The sequence below is a fragment of the Varanus komodoensis genome, unplaced genomic scaffold (assembly GCF_004798865.1).
Source record: "Varanus komodoensis strain SLA01 unplaced genomic scaffold, ASM479886v1 scaffold26, whole genome shotgun sequence".
Classification (NCBI taxonomy): Eukaryota; Metazoa; Chordata; class Lepidosauria; order Squamata; family Varanidae; genus Varanus; species Varanus komodoensis.
The window spans coordinates 11,864,595-11,885,378 of NW_025335684.1; the positions used below are offsets into that span (position 1 = coordinate 11,864,595).

Sequence of the window (20,784 nt, forward strand, 5' to 3'; positions counted from 1 at the left end):
ACTCCAAAACGGCCACAAGGCTGACAACAGGCACTGGGCTGAGCTGATACTCAGATGCTTTCAGGGTACAATTAAAACTGCTGGCTTGGACCTTGAAACCCGCAAAGGGGTGAGGACGATGGTTTCGGAAGGATCGCCTCCTGTGACACGTGCCCATCCAAACCGTGAGAACGTCTTCAGAGACTTCTTTAGGGCCTCTGTCAAAAGAAGCAAGGGGGATGGCCACCAGAGAGGAGGAGGTCTCCCCAGTGGCCGACTGGCTATGCAACGCCCTCCACAGACGTGTTTCCCAGCACCTTCTTTATGGTCATTCTGACACCAGGGAAGCATCTGTTTATTTTCTCAGGCCTCTGAAAGGGTGACATTAAAATTGCACAATTTAAGCTTCTGTTTTTAAGACTGTCTGATTATTACCTTTTACTGGTCCTAACTAGGACTGATTACTGATATGGGATTACGGAGTTTGATTCACATTGCTACCGACAAGAAATGTTGCAATTTCACATTGCAATTTTTCCAGTGTGGGTTTATTACTGAATTTTAATGTTTCACAAGACATGCATACATATCTTATTAAAATATCATCAGTAGAAACAGCATCTGTCAATACGTTAAATATTCCTCTAATTCTGCTAATTTCTCATGCTAAGGGAACATGGAGGCCAGGCAGAGAGAAGGAAGGAAATGCAGCTCAAGGGGCAGTTAAATCATCTGGGGAAACAAAAAATTCTCAGAGAAGTACCGTTAAAATCCTCTCCTCGAGTGGCTGATACTCGTAAACCAAAATTATCTGTCACACTATTTTTAAAACCTCATATATTTGTTTACTGCCTGCTTGAATGCCAGGAACCCAAGACAGCGTATATAATCCTCCTGTTTTCTCCTCACAACAACCCTGTGAGGTAGACTAAGCTGAGACTCAATGACTCACCCAAGTCACCCAGTGAGCTCAGCTGCATGGGAGAGGAGGGACTAGAACCTGGAAATGAGTTCCAGTCCAGCACTCTAACCACTATCCTACAGTGTCTGTCATTGTTACCATTAAAGTGTCCAATTTTTCAGATCCAGCCTCCCCTGAAATTGAAATCTTTATAGAGTTGTAACCCTAGAAATGGAGGGCTTCTTAGATTTTTTTCAGTAGTGATTACTTAGCACTTTACCTTAGTAAAGCTTCAGTGGTGGGGCATGATTTTTTTTATAAACTTAGCTCAGACCCTGCCATAAGGTAAGTTGAGGGGATGCTGGATTCTCCGCCTTTTAAATGGCAGGGGCATCAATGCAAGAGCACGTGCCCCTCACTTGTAAGGTCTCTGAGCTCCATCCCGGACTGAAAGGATCTCAGATTGCAGGGCAGCAAACAAGCAAAACTGCCAGAGGTTTAGGATGCTGCGGCCAAACAGCTGCAACAATTTGGCTCAGAAAAAGCTGTGCTGTGTCTTCTTGCCTTCTTCATTTCCTACTGCAATACCCATATGTCTGAGCTCTGGGGATCAGATTTATGTCTGATGATCACCAACAGCTCCAGTTTGAGTCCACTGCAGGGACAAAACTGGGAGGATGCAATTCTGAAGCGTGAAGCATGACACACATTTTACGTACACTGTTACTTTTCACTTACTCTGCCTTCCGTGCATGCATGCTTTCCCCAGCACCTGAGACACAAAGGCAATGGAGCAATCCAGGCCACCTGCAAGAAAGGAAACGCCAGAGTCCGTTAATCAGCCGGAGAGCGCCCATCTCGGATTTGTTCCACTGAAGGTCCATCAACTGCAAAGTGAGCACAGAGCACACACAGAGGCTGGAGTCCTTCTGGACTGTCGGAATTTATTAGCTGGCATGTTAGTGCAGTAAAATTAGAAATGAAGGGGTGCTTCACAGGGGTGGCAAAATCTGCTTCATTACGCAATCCACGCAATGAAAGATGGCAGAGATGCTGATCCTCATCAAAGCTGCACGGGCTGAGCTTGGTTTCCAGGCCTTCCCACTGCTGTGGGCGACGAGTGGGCCTAGGAAGGTGAGGAAGACACCCCTTGCGTGAGTCTTGAAGGAGCGGGAAAAGAGTGCAAGCCGGCAGGATCCGCAGTGCAGCAGGGCTCCCTCTGGTGGGGCGCAGCTTGGCTTATTCTGCAAGTAGTCGCAGGACTGGTATCAGGGCAGTGGGTGCTTCTTGGATTAGGGCCACCGTAACAACAAGACCCTACCAGGAGCCACAGGAGGACTGGAAGAGGGGTCAGCCCTACCTAGCCTCCCCACAGGATCACAGGCCTCTGGGGTGGCTGCACTCTGCTCCTACCCTGCACCCGGGCGTGCCGTGCCTGGAGCTGCGCCTTGACTCCTGCCTGCTCCTGACTCCAGCCTTGCCTCCGGCCTGGCCCTGCCTAGCCAGGCACCTGACCCTTGTCTTCCCTGACCTCACCTTTGCCTCTGCCAGCATTGAAGCTGAGCTTGTACCTGGACTTTGCCTTTGTCTCCTGCGTTCTGCTAAGCATTCCACCCACCTCCATCTGGTCCTGGCGTCCAAGCTGCAGACCCCTGCTGCCTATATGCTGGCACTGAGAGAAAGCTTCTGGAGGGCTGGAGAGCTCTCCTTGAAGAGCAGAAGCAGGCTTATCCGCTCTCTGCTTTTTAACCTGTTTCTTGCGGCAGCAACACTCCTGCAAGCAGGCCAGCAGCCGCACCCTCCCCCTCCCCCTCCCCCCTCCCCCCGGGTTCTGACAGCATGGTAACCCACACCTAAGGGCTGAGCAAAAGGATCTGTCCATAGGCAAGTCACTGAGCAGTCTGAACTCACTATGCTAATAAACCACAAAGAAGCCTTGGTTTATCTGTTGAGTCATGTTAGCTCAGATGAGTTCAGACAACACAATAACCTGTATTTCAACAACCCACAATTTCATGGCACGTATTGAACAACACTGCTTGAATCCACTGCTTGAATTGTACGGTTCTGTCATTCTGGGGGGCGCCATTTATCCCTTTCCTACCCACTCCATCTCTCCAACTTTCACAGAGAAGCTCATGGTGGAAATACCAGCCCAGCTCCGCTTCACCTCCCTGAATTGCAGCCTGCCAGTGCAGCATCAGAACCTGGGTAAGCTCACCTCTCAGTGAGTTGCAGATCCTTTCCAGCACCCGGATGATTTCTGCCCCCAGCAATGGAAAGTAGTTCTGAGGAAAGAAGATGGTCCGGTTTTCTCTCTGGAGCTTGTTGCCCAGGTGGTCAGGCAGAGACACAACCTTGCTGAGAATTGCTTCCTGAAGCACTGGAGAGCCCAGGCGTGTCTGTTGCCTGCAGACCTCCCACATCAGAGCCGACAGCCCAGCTTTCTGCAGGAACTGTTCAAGCACACCGATGACTTTATCCAGACGAAAACTGGGCCTGCACAGAGAAGTTGTTCCAGCCGTTATTTTGATTCATAAAGAAGAGGCAATGTGACAGGGCCTCCATCATCACTTGGCTAAATTCCACATAATGTGGACTTTGTAGACTTCTGGTCAACCTCAACTAGGTTTTAGATTAAAAGCACATTTCTAGGATTTTTGGTTGCGAATGAAGGCTTGAAAATGTGCAGAAAGCTCACAAACTTTCAGCAAATTGTTTTTACCACAGCGATTCCCATAGACCTCCTCTGTTAATCTGATACAAGTCCCACCCACATATTTTCCTTTCTTTCTCCTTTTAAGGATATTCCTCACCAAGTAACCACCACACGCTGCCCAAACACAGTCACTAAGAGCATCCCAAAAACACCTGTGCCTTGCTGGATCAACTGTCCATCCAATACGCCATTTTATCAGTGGCTGCTGACCAGATGACACAAGGATTTTCTATGAAAGGCATGATCTCAGTTGACATCTTCTGTTGCTATTACTCCCCAGTTTCTAGTTAGGAATATGCTGCCTCTGATCAGAGAGGCCAAGTCTCTAATTAAAGACTGTCAACAGACCTATGCTCCAGTATTAATGCAATTCCGTTTACTTTACAAGTCATCACAACAACCTGTTGCATCTCAGCTGATAAGACAAGAGGAGGGAGGGCATAATTCTAGAACATGAAGGCACAGCATGGAAGTTATACTCACTCTGTAGAAATTATGGAATCCAATAGAACTATAAAAGATTGGTCTGCTGGTCCTTCCAAGAAAAAGCTATCCCACAATTCCTTCTCCTTGTCAGACGGGAATTGTTCCCACCATTCAGGATTCAGGTTTCTGATAAGGCATTGCAGAAAGGTTGTGAAATGATAGTGGGCAAATTCTTCTTTCTCTTTTATGGAGGGTGGATTTTCAGTTCCACCAAGGTACCTCCTAATTCCCCACAAAGTCTTAGAGATCTGGACACCATCTCTGGAAGAAGATAGAACGTCAACTGCTTCTTGTACTGTATGACGAACTTGAAGCAAGTCAGCTTCCATTTCCCTTGGTGAAATCTGAACAACAAGAAGCAAGAGAATTAAGTAATAATACAGAAATTGGAGAAGGTATAGCTGGTCTTTATTGTTCCCTGAAGTGTGCAAGAATAGAAACTCAGTTCTACAGATTTAGGCAGGCAAGTCAGTACAGTCTGCAGTGTACTATAGAGCAGAGAAAAGAAAGCAATTTCTTGCTGCAACACGAACACAATTTAGAGAAGAATTATGTGCAGGTTTAGGAAAAATAAAGTCCTACAATTTCCAGGATTCCCCAGTTGACATGAAGATCCTCCCTCTTGCACAAGGTCATTTTCCCTCATGGAAGACAGAGCCTGGATATAATCCTAGGTGGAAAGAGAGTCTAAAGGAAGATGGACATGAACAAAATGATGAAACAGACTGAGTCCCATGCCACAGATTTGAGGTAAAAAGGGATGGGTTGAATCTGAAAAGTCTGAATGTTTACTGCTGTAGCAGACAGTGTTGGCCCCAGTCTATAAAGCCGGAAGTTCAAATCTCCATTTAAACATAAAACCCTGATTAATCTTATGCATGCTTAGAGGGGGGAAACCCTACAACTCCCAGCATTTCCCCAGAAAGCTGTTTTCAGTTTAAGTATGGAGAGGATTGCCCCCTTTATTGCTAAGCTGTCAGCCTAATGTACCTCATACATAAGGTCACAGTGGGATAACATGGGGGCAGTGGGTGTTGATGACAAGGAAACAAGTAACCAGTATAACTATGGGGCACTGGTTTGCTAAAGGCCGAAACACAGAAAAGAAAGCCAAAAAGCATGAGGATTTGGGCAGTGGAAACCAGGGCTTAAATCCCAATTCAGTCATGAGGTCCAGCCTGAATGACCTCGGGTCAGACAGACATTCTCTCTCTTGTGGATTCCTTCCCACCCTCCTTCCTGCCGTCCCTCATAGTTAGGATCAAATTAGGTTAGAAGAAATATACTTTATAGGGTGACACCCACAAAACTCCTCATAGTCCCTTTCAGAACTGTAAGAAAAGGAAAATGTAAGGCATTTTACCAACCAAAAAGCTAATGTTGGAACGACCTCAAACTGAGAGCCAATGTTGCCTAATGGTTAGAGCATTCGACTGGGACTCGAGGTTTCCTAGTCTCCACTCGGCCATAAAGCTCACTGGGGGACTTTAGACCAGTTCCTGACTCTCCGCTTTAACTACCTGATAGGGTTGTTGTGAGGATAAAACGGAAAGGAGAAGGGTAATATAAGTCAATTTGTTCCTTGCAGGAAAACGGCGGGATGCAAAATGTAATAAATACATAAAAGAAATGGGAAAGCGGGGATCTCACCGACCATGGAAATGAAGCCAGCTTGAAGGGATCTCACTGCTGCTCCTACGGACAGAATTACGGCTCATCAGCTAAGAAAGAGAAATCCTGCAACGGTACCAACCGCGAACAGGCGACCGGAAGTTGTTAGGTGAGTGACGCTCTATATGCTTCCTCTCGCTCTCTACGGTAACGCTGGAGCATCAAGTCCGACCAATGGCGGCTTTCGCTTTCGATAAGAAGTTATGGGAATTGTGTCGCGCTAGGTTTCTGATTTAATCTCTATGGTCAGCCTCCTCCACTTCCGGGTAATTTTACCTCGTTCGCCGATTCGCCGCTCCCGTTTGTCAATTCGTCGAATGACTTCTCTGGAACGAAATGTTATTTGTCCGGAGTAGAGGAGGCCGCGTAGAGAGGAGATGATGATGATGATCATGATCATGATGATGATGATGATTCGTCCAAATTTTCAGACGAATCCGCCGAACGTGCTCAACTTTTGCGACTCTTCTTTGTCGCGCGCCTGAGCCTCGCTCCCCCGCCTCTGCCTTAAAGAGACAGCACCAAAAGAGGCCCCAGTGCAGTCAGGCCGTTGCACCCCACCGGTTCTCCAGTCTCAGAGGTGGGGAGCCTGTGCCACTAGCCCCACTGTGTTGCTGGACTCCAACTCCCATCGGCCTGAAGAAGCGTGGGCAATTGTAAGGGATGAGGGAATTGTACTGTGTTTCCCCGAAAATAAGACCGGGTCTTATATTAATTTTTGCTCTAAAAGATGCACTAGGGCTTATTTTCAGGTGGTATCTTATTTTTATGTACAATATACATTTATTCATGTACAAAAATCTACATTTATTCAAATACAGTCATGCCATATTCTTCTGGAACATCGCCATAACTCTCCAAACCCCGAATTGTGTTGCAATAGACATACTAAATGTGTCCATCTGGCTGACGATCTTAACTGGGGCTTATTTTGGGGGTACGTCTTATTTTCAGGGAAACAGGGTAGTACATTATCTGGCAGACCACAGAGGTTTCCCACTTCTGGCAGATAGATGGTTCCTCTGCCCTCTCCACACTCGACCCTGTTGGGTTAGTGACTGGCCCAAGATCACTCGGTGATTAAGGCCTGAAAGTAAATCAAAACTCAGAACTCCAGAATCCTACTTCAACACTGCAACCACTACACCACTCGACCTCTCTGAAGACTGCAACATGTGAAATAAGCATGGAGAATCGAATATTGTGACTTGGGGGCAGACTGCACCTCACATTTGACTATATTAAAAATGTCACTCCCGTACACTTAAGAAATGGTCTTGGATGGCTGTTAATCTACATGTGAATTAAATAATATTGAAGGGCATACTACATTTTAAATTCTGTATGAATACATTGCAGCAGGCAATTTTAGAAGTGTTCTGGGAATGCGTACATGTGCGCATGCCTACACTCACAGAGGAGAAAGGGAAAGCTCTGCTACTTGTCATTCATAGTTCAACGAACATTAATCTTTAGTATTAAAAGTTGTCTGAGTAATTCCAGGCAGCATTTTACTAAAAAAATAAATAGAAGAGTCTTAAGCACATGATTCTACACAGGTTCAGGTGGGGCGAGTCTTACGATTCCACAAGAGCAGGCTGCTTCTCTCTAAACCTGCCTAGGATTGTAGCTTAAGGGATTAATCATCCAAATGGTTCTTACACAACAGCAGTGGAAACCTTGTCTTATTTCACAGTGGTCTGTCATACATGCATGTTCAAGCTTCGATGACTGCAGTGTGAACCACTCATATGACTGAATCATGCCAACGGTACTTTCATAGCTTCACCACCATCTTCGTCATTCTGCATTAATACCCCACATTTATCTCTCTTTTGTGAGGATCCCAAAGTGACTTACACTGCTCCATTTTAACCTCACAAGAACCTTGTGAGATGGGTTGACCTGAGTCTGTGACTTGCTCAAAGTCAGAGTGAGCTTCATGACCAAGTGAGGACTAGAATTCAGATTGCCCGTGTTCCCACTCCAACACATGACCCACCACACTTTCCAATAGCAAGTTCACACATTTAGTCTTGGTCTACCCACACAGCAAAATCAGGCAAACACATATAAATGGACCTGCACCTGTTGATTAATGTCACGTTTACAGTTCAAGAATTTATTGCCCAAACAGTGAAACAATCCTTTCTAGCGACATGGCTACAGCAGTTCCTTACTCCATTTCAGATATATACAAACAGATACCAAAGCATCCCTGATGAAGACAGAACAAGCTCTTAACATGTAGGAATGTATTAATTATCTGAACAGCAAATGCTATACCCTTGGCTCTGTTCAGCAACTCAACCAACTGTTCAGACATAACTGGTAAAATTTTAAACAGTCATCAAACTTTTCAGTGACAAAGCCTCAATGCGCATTTACTTGTGACCATATTGGTTTATTCGGTCTTGTTACTCTACACAAGTACAAACACAACATGACTACAAGATGCTACAAAGTCATACAAAAATCAAACTTTATAGTAACAACTGTACAGTAGGCCTCAAAATGCTTGCCTTTTGCAAACTGAACCTTGGTTACCTGAATTGGTCTCAAAATTAACCCTAGACAGTGTGAGGGAAATCTCTGCCAATGTGTTTCCCATCTTCTATAAAGCAAACACATTTATATCAGTCCCAGGACGAAAAGACTGAGTGAACCATGTACAAAGCCATGTTGGCAAAGGAAGGAGTCACAAGAGCACTAGGGTTCTTTCCAAGTTCTTGGGTTTGTTTCAGAGAACAATCTCAGGCAATATGGGATGCCTAACATTTTGTGTGTCCTGGCAGAAGAATGAAATACCAAAGGATGTAATACCCAACATCTCCATATGCAAGGAAAGCGGGGGGGGGGGGGAATGAAACAAATACCTTGTAGCTAAATTTGCTGGGGAAGTGTAGAAAATGAAGGAACATTCTCTATTTTTGGTGTATCCTGACAGTAACAGAGCTCACAGGACTCATGATGCCAGTGCTAATTTCTAAAGTATAATCTCATCAGGAACCTCAAAAACAAAGATACAATTAAAAAGCACTTAAATCCAATGCAAAGAAGTTCACCCCCCACCCCATTGGGGCCAAGATGCTTAGCTAGTTTTCGGCTTATCCTTTGCTCTATTCACATTCCTTTATTTTTTTAAAAAAAGGTACAATTTTTGACTGGATGCACTTTAAGTTAAAAAAAAATCCAAGAAGCTGCCAAGTCCTGCATTTTATCGGGAAGAATTGGAACTGGAGCGGCTACGGTGTCGTCTCCGGCCCGGTGATCTTGATCTCGATCGCCTGCGAACTGGGGATCTGCGCCTGGGAGACCTGGACCTGTGAGCAAAGGGTTAAGAGGAAGAGCAGAGCTTCGTAAGACGCGCACCCATCATTTTTAATATCCTACTTTGCCAAAAGTAGATTTCATATTCTAGAGCATTTTTATTTATTTTAAATAAATAAGAGCCATTTCCATTAGACAACTCCATGGCTACAGCCATATGGTGTACACACATACACAAACACCTGTGTGAAGCATACAAGTATTCAGAAAGAAGCAACACAAATGTATTGCTAAAAACAGAATGTCCCCTGGAGTGTTTCTGCTTTTGGGAAAGATCAGGGAGGTGCCTCCAGACAGGCCCTGTAGCTGTTCTTCCCAAGTAAACACATCAGCCCAATTACCTTAAATTTTTTTTCAAGGTCCTGGCTAGCATCATTCATGTAGTTGTGTAGGCATGCGTGTGGACACACGTGTATCCTAAAATGACTAGGCAGCAAACTCTGGTTCCAACCCTCTAACAACCTTTGGCGGTCCTGACTTGGACCACCACCAGTTGCCGTGCAGGACACAGCAAGAAACTTGCTGCAATTTTCTTGGGGTGGCTCAAATGAAATTGACAGACTTTTTTGTTTTGAGATGTTCAACTCTTACCTGCCAAAACTCCAACAGCCACAACACTTTTCAAATGTGCAAGTACCTTAACTACATGAGCACAATCAAATATCTTTCTCCAGTCCCCACACCTACTGCAGTCTGAGAGCAGGCCACCATTCCCGTGATCACAAATATGTTTAACACAGAGCTAGAGAACTGCACTGCAGAACTTTAAGATCAAAAGCACTGCTCGAGAAATTAACAAAGGAGCAGGCTTTTAACTCCCAATGCACAATGTAAGTCACGAAGTGTTAATGAACAAAGTGCTCAAAAAACAGTTATACATAAGCAAATGGAAATTTTGGAGCAGGGACGGACACTTCTGGGGAGGCTGGGGACCTTCTTTGCCCTGGTTATCTACCTCTGAATGCATTTTACCAGGTTCCTAAAAAAGGACATGTTTCCCCAAAGAAGGTAGCTGGGATAGCATGACGGAGAAATAGGTCAACCTAAGTTTGTTCCGAAGACACTATTTGGTTGGAGGGGCGGGGGGGGGGGGAGAAAGTCCAATAGAGAGAGAGCGTCCATACACACGAGAGTGCGCATTCAATCCGCCCATTTTAAAGTTTGGAAAAAGCAAATAAGGGCAAGATGATTGCAGGAATCTGCTTTTTGTGACTGATGTTTTGTTCAAGAATTGTTGCTCAATGAGGTGCTCCCGGAAGCACCTCAAAGCATTTTCGCAAAGAGCCGATTTTGAGGGTGAGAGGCACAGGGACATACCATAGAAGGCCTAAGACAAAAAGTGAATGGTTCCAGCCCTCCTCTGCAGCCCTGCTCAGGCAGCCTACCTTCTCCTCATGCGAGGTGGTGAACGGCGCCACATGGGTGGAGGTGGCAGCATCCTCCTAGGAGGGGTAAAGCGCCTGGGAAGCAGCCTAGGCCGGGGAGCCAAGACAGCGGTGGCCGTGATCTCCTGACCATCGATCTGCCCTGTTGAAGATCACAGACACAGGGTATGAACTCAATGTATTTCCGGATCGACAATATTTCTAGATACAGTGTCAGCTACTTATCTGGATACCGGAAAGCCCACTCAGTGTAGTGTTTTTCTGAGATTCAGAGGGTGGCAACACACCAGAGACTGGAGATCTAAAATAGTTGGATTGTTCAGCTAAAGTGAGAAGAGCACCAACTAGGAAAAAGAAGTCAGTCTGGCTGAGTTAAAAAAAAGTGATACAGGCCATGCCAAATTCTCAAATCATTTTAAAACAATTTTGCAGTTCTGCCTTTCCTAGTCTGGCATTTCCACATGTGCTGGGACTGCAGTCAAACACTTCTGGAAGGTGTCAGGTTGGGAGAAGGCTATGCCAGCAAAGAACATTCACGGGTGGGACATGTGCAACACAACCAGACTGGATTCTCAAGTGCAAATGCTGAAAACAGTGGGCCATCTGAATCTGAGCGAGCAGCTAAACACAGAGGCTAAGTTTAGCACTGCACTCTCCAGACATACAGATGGTTCCTTATAGCCAACTTTGCTTGGAGTAGGCTGTAATTTTTCATTTTCTGTTTCATTTTTCATAAATGAACACAGATTCTTGCTTCAGAAAGCAAGCAGTCACACACTTGATACAAATACAGAGTCTGAAGGGCAGAAGAATCCCCATCGTCGGGTCAGGTAACAGCCTTCACAATACAGCACGCGTCCTCACGTGGCACAGCATTCGGGCCCATCCAGTGTCTGGCGCATACCTCCGTCCATGTGCTTTAGGGCCTTCTCAGCATCATCTGGATTCTCAAATTCTACATATGCATAACCTTTGGAGAGGTGTGGGTTGAGCCTGTCGACTGGCATATCAATCATTTTGATCTTTCCGTATGTGGAAAATATTTCCATGATGTGATCCTGCAGAAAAAGAATCCCCCTCAATTAGGATGGCAATTTCTATTTCCGTCCGTCTTGACACTGGAGTGCGGAACGGTGTGAAAGCAATTATACAAGATGCACCCCTTTAGCAGGATTTGGATCAGATGGATTCACAGGCAGATGCTTTCGCCAGTTTTTCTTCCTAGATTTTCCAAACTTTATTCAGATGTGCTAGCTGGTTATAGGAAAATAAGTACAGAAATACAAGTATTGGTATAGACCAGTACTTTGAGTTTCAGTGCAGAATTTCCCAGGTTCAATACTGTGATTGTCCCATTAGAATAGTCAGGTCGTAGGATCAATGAAAGAGCTCTGCTCAAGGGCCTGGAGAATCACTGACGGTACAAGTACGTAATAGTGGAATATGTGAACTTGACTGACCAGGCAGCTTCCTGTTTTCCCTGGGATTGTACTCCACTGAGCATTTCCCTGGCAGCACAGCAGGCTAGGAAAATGCAGAGACCTGTAAGGCTTTTCTCCATCTGAACAAGCAATGGATTACACCAGCATCTACGATGAGTACAGCAAGCTCTTATTTCTTTTACAAATGATTTGAGCATAGATATCCAACATTTGTATTAAATATGTAATGAAATTCCCAACTCCCAAGATCTTTTTGGCTTCTTTCTGAGAGGACCTGCATGACAAGTTATTACCTTGGTCACATTTCTGGTTAATCTCCCAACATGCACTTTGGTGGGCTTGGGGGATGGACTCCTCCTCTTCCGTTCCTTTTCTTCTCGCTTGGGTGGCTTAGACCTAGTGGGAAGAGTTGAACATGGCTATTAATCTGCAACAAAAATAATTATGTCATTTTCATAAAATGACAGGGATCCTGATTATTTAATATTCTATACTAGTCATTACAACTTTAAGAATCGCTGAACACAGAACCCACATCATGTCTGGACATTATTTTGCTTTAAGGAAAACCCTGAGAGCACATGGAGCAAATTAATCACCCACTGACATATCTGAGCTAGCCTCTCAGTCTGGGAATCTGGTTTATAACATGCTAGAAAGTTTCACCACTTAGTATGTCTGTTGGGCAACTCTGGACCAGAGCCCTGTATTCAGAGAGTCTGGCATCATAATCTATACTGACAATTTGAGGAATGGAGAACACAAGCCCACTTTCCCCAAGCTTGGCGATTTTCAATTCCATCGTAAAGTGTCTTGTCTTTGTTGTTTGATATCCACTCATACCAGCAGCATCTCCCCCTAAACTGACCTTGTTAATGAACATACCTCATTTCAGATCAGAAAAGTAAGGAAAAGGTCTCACAGAAGGATATGAATAGATCAAGTTGCCTACCTTATGTTCAAATCTGCTTCAGAACTCAAGTTCGTCTTTCTAAACTAAAATTCCTTCCACCATGTTGCAGAGTACTTCAGAAACCATCATCGACCATTTGGGGTAACCTCCCAAATGGACAAAGGGAAGACTGTGGATATAATCTACCTAGACTTTAGCAAAGCTTTGGACGTAGTGTCACACAACATTCTGATAAGCAAATTAGCAAAAACTGGACTAATTGGAAAAACTATTAGGTGGATCCAAAACGGGCTGCTTCATCGGACACAAAGAGTGCTCATCAATGGCATGTTCTCAAACTGGATGGAGGTAACTAGTGGGGTGCCTCAGGGTTCAGTCCTGGGCCCAGTGCTCTTCATCATCTTTATTAATGATTTAGATGAGGAAGTACAAGGAAAGATAATCAGATTTTCAGATGATACAAAACTGGGTGGAACAGCAAACACTCCAGAAGACAGAATGGAGATCCAGGGTGATCTTGATAAACTTGAACACTGGGCTCAAAGCAACAGAATGAGATTTAATAAGGACAAGTGCAAAGTGCTCCACATAGGAAAAAGGAACCAAATGCATCGATACAAGACAGGGAATACGTGGCTGAAAAAGAAAAAGATCTTGGAGTAATTGTGGACAATAGGCTAAAGATGAGCCAACAATGTGATGCAGCCACCAAAATGGGCAAATGCTATTTTGGGATGCATTGACAGAAGTATTACTTCCAAATCATGAGAAGTAGTAGTTCCTCTATACTCCTCACTAGTCAGACCAAACCTGGAATACCATGTTCAGTTCTGGGCACCAAGATTTAAGAAAGATGCAGGTAAATTAGAAAGGGTCCAGTGGAGGGCAACAAAAATGATCCAGGGTTTGGAAACTCTGCCCTCTGAGGAGAGACTGAGGGAACTGGGCATGTTCAGCCTTGAGAAGACATGATCTCTCTCTATAAGTACTTATTTTGTAAGTTGTCCAGAGATGCACAGTGATCGGACGGGTTAGAAATATTCCAAATACATACATACATACTTTAAAGGCTGACACAAAGAGGAAGGTCAAGATCTCTTCTTGCTAATGCCAGAATGTAGGACATGGAATAATCAATTCAAGCTGCAGCAACCCAGATTCAGGCTGCACATCAGGAAAAGCTTCCTCACTGTCAGAGCAATACAACAGTGAAACCAGCTGCCTAAAGAGGTGGTGGGCTCTCCCACACTGGAGACATTCAAGAAGAAACTGGACAGCCATCTGAACGGTATGATATAATATGGTGTCCTGCAACAGCAGGGGGCTCGACTCAATGGCCTTCCTGGCCCCTTCGAACTCTTCTATTCTACGATCATTCTGAGTGGTATGCTCAAGTAAAATCTATTAGATATCTAGAAAACTACAGTAATATTACCTGCCCTATGCACATTAGAGAACAAAGAAGTTTTCAGTAAATTATTCTGATGTCTGGGTATTATCAGACTTTTTATAAATAGCACAGATTTCTCCAAATATTATTTCTGCTCAGACAAAGAGGACTTGGGGAAAAGACTGTGAGTCAGTAGCAGAACATGTGCTGAAAGTCTCAAGCTGAAGCCTTGACACTTCCAGGTGGGGCTGGAAAAGCCTAGGGAGCTGTTGGCAGTTTTCACAGATAAAAGATGATGTCTGACTGGACATACAAGGTAGCTTTCTGTGAAGGAAACACCTTACTACTTCTCCTTGGAGTGACTTACAGAAAGAGTTCAGCAAGGGTAGTGGCGATAAAGGAGCCAAACCATAAAATCTCCAATAATTCCACCAATGGACTCCTCAGAAAGTTAAAGTCACGGAGGTATGTGCAAACGGTCCTATCATTCACGGCAAATATTGGTAACACTTCACAGATCTCATTCCTGCAGGGAACCCAAACTCACTTTGAACGGGAACGCCTCCTGTTGTCATGCCTGCGTCGGGAAGGGCTTGGAGAACCTGAGGAGCTGCTGGAGCTGGAGCTGCGAGAAGTGCTAGAGCTTCCAGAACGACTTGATGCGGAGGAGGAACTGGAGCCACTGCTGGAGCCTGTGCTGGAGCTTGAACCAGAGCTGGATGTGGAGCTGGACCGAGACCTGACAGATGAGGGCCAAACCGGTCATGCAGTCCAGATAGGAACAGCCGTTTAATTATTTGAAATAAGGATTTGCCTCTTTTCCACCAAAGGAGCACAAAGCAATCAAGCACCGGTCAATTAATAAACATTACCATTATGGTAAAACTATTTTAATACAGTAATTTTCACCTGATAACCAGAGAGCTCGTGAAAATTGAGAACAACGTACACTCTAACCCGTAACCAGTCACCTCCACTACCTGAGTTCAGAGAGGAAGTTCTTTCAGTAAGTGCCGAGTGGATCATTTGTGAGCTGTCTGTTGCAACTCCCAAGACCTCAGTCTAGAAAACGGGTCTGGAACCAAATGGTGGTTGCATTATTGCTGCCATCAACCTCTTTACATAATAACCAACATGCTGGATCGTATCAAGGTGCATCTTTCTGACACTCTTCCACAGCCCTGCAGTCCCGGGAATCTTACAGGACAGAGCACGGCAGATATAGCCACCTCCCCAACAACTCAGCTATTGCACTTCCAGCATCTGAGATGTAAAAGTATGATGTCACTGAGAATGAAACCTCAATTTTTAACTTAGCCAACAGTCCTTGGAGGACCCAACCCTCTTCCCATCCTTTAACCAACCCTGGAGCTCCGGACGAGTTGCTAAGTTTACCTAGTGCTACTGCTGCCACTGGAGGCACTGCGCCTTTTGCGAGTTTTATCACGCCCACGGTCCTTTTCGCTCGACTCCTTTGTGGTGGGCTTGTCCTTGGATCGATCCTTGGATTTTTCTTCAGTCCGATCCTTGCGCTTGGTAGGAGAGGGAGCCCTTTAACGAACAGAGGTTTGGATACTGAATGTCCCATTTTCAGTAACAGACAAAGCAAGAAAAAAACAGTGTGACAAGGTCAGGATGCTATGCACAAATTCCCAGCATTTACACTATGGAGCAGCTTCATGAAGGAAAGCCAGTGGAGTGACAGAGACAGCAGTTATGCAAGGGGGGAAAGATGCATGCCTAGTTCCTCATGCTCCCTGGGAAAGCCCTAGCAGGCTACACAGATCCCCAAGGGGGGTTAGGCCTCGAACATTCAGACAATGATTACCTAGTGCTGGACTTTTTATTATTTTCTTTGATGCCTAGCAAACTCTTCTTTTTCATTCCTGACAGCTCCATTTTCCCCTTCCGAGTCCAAAAGCAGCACAGTGGGGGCCTCACTTATCTGAAAGTTTACTTCTAACTCCTTGATTCTGAGAAACGATCCCTAAGTGAGTGCAATAAACTCCAAAGAGCAGCCTAGTGACAAGATAAAAGGGTTGAGAGACAATTAACATATAGGCAGAAGAAAGAAATCTGCTTCACAAGAAAAGAAAAGGCACACACATGCAAAGCGTTGTCGTTAGCGCATCACTGCGCAGCCATTACAAGCAGTTCCCGGCTGAAAATTGTACCTGCTGGACAATCTACACCAGGGGTCTCAAACTCGTGGCCCGTGGGCCAATTGCTGGGCCGGGTGGGGCACGGGGGAGGGGCCCTGCGGCCTTCAAAGCGCCGGGGGCGCCCGGGCCGGCCTCCAGATGAGCGGCCCACCACCACTGCGGTGGTGGAATACTTGATGCGGCCCAGCCTCACCCAGACTCTACTTCCAGCAGCCCCCAGGTAAGTTGAGTTTGAGACCCCTGATCTACACACTGTGTGCTAAGGGAACATTTGCAATTCTTACCACCTTTCACAAGGAGGAAAAAGGTTGCAATCAAAGTAGTAAAGCAGACCAGGATTTCCAACCGAAGATTCAGACACCTGGCATCCAACAGTGAGACTGCTTCTTTTAAAAATGTGTACCATTTGTTTAATAAAGGGAGAGGGAAAAGAATAAACAAAATTGTTTCCCCATATAATAAATCTTCAATGTTTTCTTTCCACAGCTGCGTTTTAAAATTCTTAATGCAGTTTCTCTAATATACCAATTTCTCTTGGTTCAGCAGAGTTCTATAGTTCATTGAATACCAATTCTAGCCAAAGCACCAGGTTTATTCCAAGGCTATTAATTTCATATGATGCCTGTGGAATGCACAGAGAAACGAAGCCCAAACCCTGTCCGCAGGGTATAAATGACCCTCCAGTTGCTGCACTGAACTGGTTAATTCATGTGATAAAAGGTTTCTCCAAAATTTGAGAGTAGCTATGACTTTATTTTCAAGATTTCAGTTCTGTCCTTCAGTATAGAGTTAGGGTGACATACTTTAAAAATGATTACTTTAACACACATATACACAAACAGAAGCATATAGGTTACTGATAGGTTCGTGCATATTTCTAATTGTACACAAGCATCACCCCAGGAATCCAAATTCAGGGCAACCTCTGGAAAATGGAGGAAACCTTTGGAAGGCCAAGGTCACAATCCTTGTACTTCAAGGCTCTGTCCACTGTTAGGACCATGTAACTCAAAAGGCACTGGGGCTCTTTTGACATGTATGCTAAGACTAATATTTTGTTTCTTTGAAGCAATAGGCCGTTTACTCTGTGAAGCGCAACCTGGGTTGTGATGACAGATGCAAGTTCAGATATCTCTTTGCTTTATTGTGTGAACTGTGGAAACAAAGATGGTTTTTCTTCAAATGTGTAACAATATTGGGCATGACAGTTCATAAGCAAGCTGCACCACATATCATTCTTCTACAGTTGTTTCTAACTTAACATTGCAATTGTCTAAACAGTTTAAAAGAAATAAAATGCAACACTGTTTTACTATTATAGCAACAGTCTATTCCCATAAGCTTACTTTTTCCCAACGTGATGCTCTGCCCAAGTTAACATAAATAATGTTAGGTAATTTTGTACTGGCAATTCAGGAACACATCTCTTACTTTGGTGTCACACACATTTTAAAAACAGACATGTGTAATGCAGTTCTACCAGATTAGGAGATCCCAGATTGCCTTTCAACACATGTTCTGAATGAAGCTTTGTATTCTGTAGTGAACCAGAACAGCTCAGGATGTGGAAATGGCCAGACTTGCTCCAACAATTTCCACAACAAACAATGTAGGAGTTAAGGTATCATTTAGATTCATATCCCTGTAAGCTTATTATCCCACTTAGCAGTCCAAAAGTGTGGAAGCTATTCAATAACTATTTGTGAAAACATGGCCACAGGTTAAGAAGTAGTAACAGTCACATCCCAGGCTTTTAAAAACACAACAAAGCAACTGTTTGAAACAAACAGAATAAAAAACAAACTTGTGCATGCTTTTCAATATTACTTAGAAGCTATCAGGGCAACTGGCCTTTGTAAGTTGATTTTCACCAGTGTGATCACATCCCTGGAAGGACGGCTACCTGTACATCTGATTCCATGTGGGCCAATATATATTTCCCTGCTAGGCATATGATAAAATGAATGTTGGGAGTTTTAGACCTATTTTTATGTCTAATCATACATAACTTTGCATCTTTCGGGCACAATCCTATATAGAATAAGAAATATTTTTTTCCCTTTGGGAAATGCCAGGTGTCGTAGGCTTTTCCACTGCCTAAACCTACACAGGATTGTGCCCTTAATGACTTTCAAAGGAAATTAAACAACTTCATGGAGGAATCTGTAACTTGTGTTGACCCATGGCCAGGACAGAGAATCAGACAGTAACTCTTTGAAAAGCAAATACCATCACAAAAGGTGGACAACATGCAGCCCATACAAACCTTCCATAGGGTTTTGAGACGCCCACTAGGTTTCCTATTACCACCTCACTTCCAGATTCCCAACAGAATCATGCTCCCCACCATTATTTGGAAGGCGAGGGAATGCCGGATTCTGCAGAGGAAGAGGATGTGAGATTACTGGCACCAGCAATGAGCAGCAGCTTCTGAAGGAGGCAATGCAGCACCCCAACCTATCTGAAGTTTCCTAGCCCTGTTCTGGATCACAGCTGATGGATTTCATGAGCTACTTGATTGGCCACTGCTAGAGTGAGGATACTGTACCTAAATGGTGCCTTGATCAGATCCAGCAGGGCTCTTTGTATGATCCTGGAGTATAATATCCTAAACAGAGAACTCTTTCTGTGTGCTACACAGCCCCTAACTTGTATTAGTAAAAACTGTACAAGTAGCAGAAACAGCATAAGCATGTAATATAAAACAGATCTGAGAATCCAATTAAGAAACCCCACCCTTGAAACCAAGCATTCTTGCATATAATGAACCAGTTTGGTGCAGTGGTTAGTATCTATCAAGGACAATGGAGTCACAGGGTCAAAATCCAGCTCAGCCATAAAGCTCACTGAACGGCTTTGGGCTAGCCGCTAATTCTCCACCTAGTCTACCTCACAGGGTTGTTCAGAGGATGAAAGATAAGTGAGAGCAAAACTATAAACTCCACCCTTTGTTTCTGGGAGAAAGGTGGAATAAAATATATATTTATTTTATAAAGCCACTAACAACCCATATTTCATAAGATAAACTATATTACATAAAGGATCGGAGAGCACAACTAAGAAATGCTTCAAATCATCTCCACAGTGACACCAAGAACTAAGGGAAAACACAAAGAGGAGTGAGGGGAGAAGCAAACCCCCTCTTCACATCCAAGCTGCCATGGTAAGATGGCGAGTGTGGCCCAGTGGTCAGAGTGCTCACCGTGACTCATCACCCTCACCAGGTCAGGCCCTGAGCCTACTCCACAAGGCTGATGTGAGGTTAGAATGGAGAGGAGGCCCATGTAAGCTGCCTGGAATTCTTTGCAAGAGGAAAAATGGCTGCGTATAACTGTGATTAAGTAAGTGGCGGCCGTAACTTGGAGGAGGAGCACATGCTTGGAGGGCACCGTTGCCAGTCAATGTCGACAGAACTAGTTTGAATGGACTAAGGGTCCGCCTTGATATACGGCGGCGTCCTCTGCCCTCTATGAACTTTCAGCCCCCAACTCAAAGGCAGACGGGAGCGGAAAGGGGCGGAGCGAACCCAAGCAACGCGTCAATCATACTCCACCCGTCCCCCACCCCCAAACCCGGTCAAGGCCGTCCCCATCCCGGGCCAGGCTCACGCTCCACCGCGGGGGCGGACCTCCGCAGAAGCCCCTCAGCGGCTCCAGGAACCTTCTCTCGACGCCCTCAGGCGCGCCCATGGCTCCCCGCGACCCGGCCAGGGCCGGATGGCGGCGGATTACCGCCCTTTTCCCGCTACTTACATCCTCAGAACCCGACCGCCGCTCGCCCGTCGCGCTCGCTCTGACGTACGGTACCGTTTCCCCAGAGAGCGGCAAAGTCACTAGTTGCCGCTCGCGCACGCGGATTGCGTCACGACATGCCAGGCGGCGGAGGGGCGCGTCTAGCCACTGGCTCCTCCATCTCCGTGGTTATGGTTTCCTTTTAAAGGGGCAGAGCGGGGCTTTCTCTTTTTTTGTTTGTTTGCTGTTAAAACTCGGAAACTCTGAGATGTACTTAAGATCTCTGAGAGAGCCCGTATACTTCTAATGGTTCTGACCGTAATGCTGGACTGGGTTCAGGAAGATCTGGGTTCCCACTTAGCCATGAAACTCACTGGGTGACTTGGGACCAATCACTGACTTCCAGCCTAACCTACCTCACAGGGTTGTTGTTGCATGAATAAAATAAAGAGAAAAAAAACTTTGCAAGCCGCCTTAGGTTTTTTGCAAAAGGATGGAAGGTGGGACTTGCTGGTAATAATAATATTTAGGGAGCCAGATTAGGAAATGCAAATCCAAAAGTTCTGTACAATTTTATGAAGGCATTGCTTGCCAATGCAATAAAACAACTGTCCCGAGAGGGAAGTGAGATTGAAAGATACCTTATAGTCACCCTGTGAGCACATGGTCTTATGT

At 45.0% G+C, this 20,784-nt stretch overlaps 2 protein-coding genes across 6 annotated transcripts in view; both read right to left on the reverse strand.

The window, feature by feature from the left end:
- Window positions 1-5,847, reverse strand: part of TELO2 (telomere maintenance 2) — a 35,430-nt gene extending 29,583 nt beyond the window's left edge. For 2 of the 3 annotated variants that reach the window (XR_006415018.1, XR_006415017.1), the window contains exons 1-4: window positions 5,740-5,847; window positions 4,083-4,429; window positions 3,102-3,379; window positions 1,619-1,687 (exon numbers count right to left, since the gene is read on the reverse strand). Coding sequence is in view for 1 of the 3 variants with exons in the window: in XM_044433128.1 (XP_044289063.1) it covers window positions 1,619-1,687; window positions 3,102-3,379; window positions 4,083-4,414 (679 nt within the window). In the remaining 2 variants the exon portion in view is untranslated. Of the gene's footprint in view, window positions 1-1,618; window positions 1,688-3,101; window positions 3,380-4,082; window positions 4,430-5,735 lie in introns of all 3 variants that reach the window. The other variant, XM_044433128.1, reaches the window with a different exon arrangement.
- A 2,004-nt stretch (window positions 5,848-7,851) lies between these two features.
- Window positions 7,852-20,220, reverse strand: RNPS1 (RNA binding protein with serine rich domain 1). 3 transcript variants are annotated; one of them, XM_044433558.1, is made up of 8 exons: window positions 20,131-20,207; window positions 16,045-16,235; window positions 15,612-15,767; window positions 14,764-14,955; window positions 12,207-12,309; window positions 11,376-11,529; window positions 10,472-10,613; window positions 7,852-9,079 (listed from the first exon to the last, which is right to left on the reverse strand). In XM_044433558.1, exons 2-8 carry the CDS (start codon window positions 16,113-16,115, stop codon window positions 8,974-8,976), a joined length of 924 nt encoding a protein of 307 aa, XP_044289493.1. In that variant the 5' UTR covers window positions 16,116-16,235; window positions 20,131-20,207; the 3' UTR covers window positions 7,852-8,973. The 3 variants fall into 3 exon arrangements, with proteins under 3 accessions (XP_044289493.1, XP_044289492.1, XP_044289494.1); XM_044433557.1 differs by lacking the exon at window positions 20,131-20,207 and adding an exon at window positions 18,645-19,946; XM_044433559.1 differs by lacking the exon at window positions 16,045-16,235 and having other exon boundaries at window positions 20,131-20,220.
- Between the last annotated feature and the right edge of the window lie 564 nt (window positions 20,221-20,784).